Here is a 2,699-nt window from a genome sequence, read left to right on the forward strand (position 1 = left end):
ACTCCGGGCTAACCTCTCAACCTTCGGGCTCCGAGGGGTTGCGGTTATTTGGACTGCTCTTTGTTTCTCTTAATGTCTGAAGGGGGATTTTGAAATAGAAATGTAATATTACATGAAGGATCTTCCTGCTTCAGGGAAAAGGTGATTGCAGGGGGCGGCAAAGGGGACAGATTATTTTGAAGCAGAGCAGTTTGTTTGCAAACTGCCTTTTTCTTTTCTTTTTTATTTTTCCTTCTCCCTCTTCTTTAATGTAATAAAAACTTCCTTCACAGCGGGAGCAATTTATGCTCCAGATAGAGCAACCTTGTGGCTGGTCATTCTCGAGGTCAACAATGTGAAATAATCCATTTTCTCGGAACTGTGCAGGGGAATAATAGAATCTTGTCTTTTTTGCAAAAATGCAGAGGCAGTATTTCCAAGCCCCGAGTTAATTTAGCATGTAACTTTAGTGTGAGGGATTTTTTTACGTGAAAAAATAGTGGCATTTATTTGTATTGCAATAAAAAGTACTGCCCCGTGTTTCCAGCGAATGTGATCTAGACTCAGCTATCAGTCAATCACTGCAGACTAGTTACTGCTGTGCAGTTTAGCTCATTAAATAAAAATCCAGACAAAACTGTATGCTGTATATTTTACTCCCATGAAATAAAACACATTTTTCATGTTTGCTGAAAAGTAAAACAATAATATTGTACGAAATGTTATACACAGAGCATGTTTTACATTGCAATATCAGAAACATCATTGCATCCACCAGAGGTACTATTCTAAAACTGATATTCACACAATTTTTTTTTAATAATTATATGTTAGAAACATACAGTGTCGCATTTAGTATATACATTCCCTTGCTCGCAAGCAAAAAAATCCTAATCGCTTCTGTGTAACATGCTTTATTTTAAAGCCTAACCTTTTAAAAACACTGTTGTGATATTACTAACAACTGCTTTTATAAAATTAATTTGACTTTTCGATATATATACATCCTTTCAGTCATTTTATGTTAACAATGCTAAACTTAAAAAATAACAAGCTTATAGTAACATTAAAATGTCATATCGTATCCAGTCAAACATTTGTCCATATATATATATATATATGTCCTTGTAACTGTTGAAATACTCTTAGTGAAAGATCTCAGAATCTGTAGGAGGTCCTTTGAAAACAAAGGAACTATCTCATTTCAGTGGTTTCCTTTTCTCTCTCTCTCTTTTTCCTCTCTCTCTCTGTTTTTTCCTCCTTTCTCTTTCCCTATAGTGCCCATTACTTTCTAGTGTAATTCTCAGTCTCTGTGGGAAATGGGGAGGGATTCCCATGCAGTGTTTAATACTTTTGTATCTCACACGGGTCTGTCCACAGCATACTGGCAAGCACTCAGGTTGGAAGCGGGGTTCTGCACACTGGCATAGCCAAAACTGGAGTGCTGCTTGGCTTTAAGTCTCAGACTCGCCAAGCTGGAGTTACATGTGTCCCTATATACATAAGGAGGTGTTGGAGGAGCATAAGGACAGGCTGGCGTTGGCACTGCAGAATTCAGGGAGGGATTGCTCAAGTTGTTCAAGTTATTCAGGCTGTTGAGGCTGGAGCCGGGGACCCCCGTGACTGCAGAGGGTACCATGCTTGAAGACATACTCATGGAGGAGATGGAGTTTGGAGGGGAGAACATGCTCTGAGAAGACAGAGGGTTGACATTCATGGAGTTGAAGAAAGGAAAGCTTTTGGTGGAGAGGGAAGCGGAGGTCAGGCCTTTGGCTGCCCAGTTGTTGTAAGAGTAGCCGGGGTACATGTCATCGTAGGGCTGCATGAGGCCGTTAAACTGTGGACCAAAGCCATTTTTGCAAAGCTCGGCTTGCTGGTTCCTCTCTCTCTTTCTCCATTTGGCTCTGCGGTTCTTGAACCAAACCTTTAAAAACGGGGGAGGGGGGGAAGGGAGACGCGCGTTAGTCAGTCAACAGCCACAACCACAGCCCTTCGCCAGCCTTTGGGCCGACATACGTCCGGGTGCCTATATACACAAATACATACGCATGGGGCACATGCAGGCTCTCCTCCTTCCCTCCGGAGCCCGCTGCTGCTGACGGGGCGCCGAGCACCACGGCGAGGCCTGGGCGTTGGGGGGCTTTCGCGACCCCTGTTCTCCCCGCCGCCCCCTCCCTCTCGTATTACTTGTGAGGCACTAACTCCCGACACGGAGGCGAACGCTTCCGTGTTTTTTTCGTTCTTCTTTCCCCCCTCCTTCCTTGGCTTCCTCCAAACTGGAGCCATCCAGGGGAAATAGGTAGTGCAAGATCGAGAGCAAAACGCCTGGAAATCCGCAGAATTTTAAAGCAGTGTTTCCTGTTACGGGGAGGGAGGGGGGAAGCCAGCAACTAATAAATCGTTGCTTCGGTTTGTTAAAGCTACAAGTTCCCTTTGTGCGAAAGCTTCCAGAGCCGAAAACCACTTCTAAGCAAACTTGTTCGACTGCTCCTGGGGGTGGGGGGGTGGGGGGGATGATCACCTTTTAACAGCGCGCTAAATCAGATCTAAGGGACCCTCCCCGCAGACAATGGGGGAAACGTGCCCGCTCCCAATCCACATCTGGGTGTCTGACCGCGGGGCAGCCGCCGGCAGCGCCGCCGCTGTGTGTATTGGAGTCGCCCCGCGGTGTTTACACGAGCCCCGCTCGCCCCGGGCCGCCCGGCGGCGGGGGGGCCCGG

General features: G+C 46.2%; 1 protein-coding gene across 2 annotated transcripts in view; it reads right to left on the reverse strand.

The window, feature by feature from the left end:
* Positions 1-620: 620 nt before the first annotated feature.
* Positions 621-2,699, reverse strand: part of PITX2 (paired like homeodomain 2) — a 12,045-nt gene continuing 9,966 nt past the window's right edge. The window contains exon 3 of one of the 2 annotated variants that reach the window (XM_026082587.1): positions 621-1,903. In XM_026082587.1, the coding sequence (XP_025938372.1) occupies positions 1,340-1,903 (564 nt within the window). In that variant the 3' untranslated portion in view covers positions 621-1,339. The remainder of the gene's footprint in view (positions 1,904-2,699) is intronic. The other variant, XM_026082588.1, reaches the window with a different exon arrangement.

Source organism: Apteryx rowi, unplaced genomic scaffold (assembly GCF_003343035.1).
Source record: "Apteryx rowi isolate R43461 unplaced genomic scaffold, aptRow1 scaffold_582, whole genome shotgun sequence".
NCBI classification, from domain to species: domain Eukaryota; kingdom Metazoa; phylum Chordata; class Aves; order Apterygiformes; family Apterygidae; genus Apteryx; species Apteryx rowi.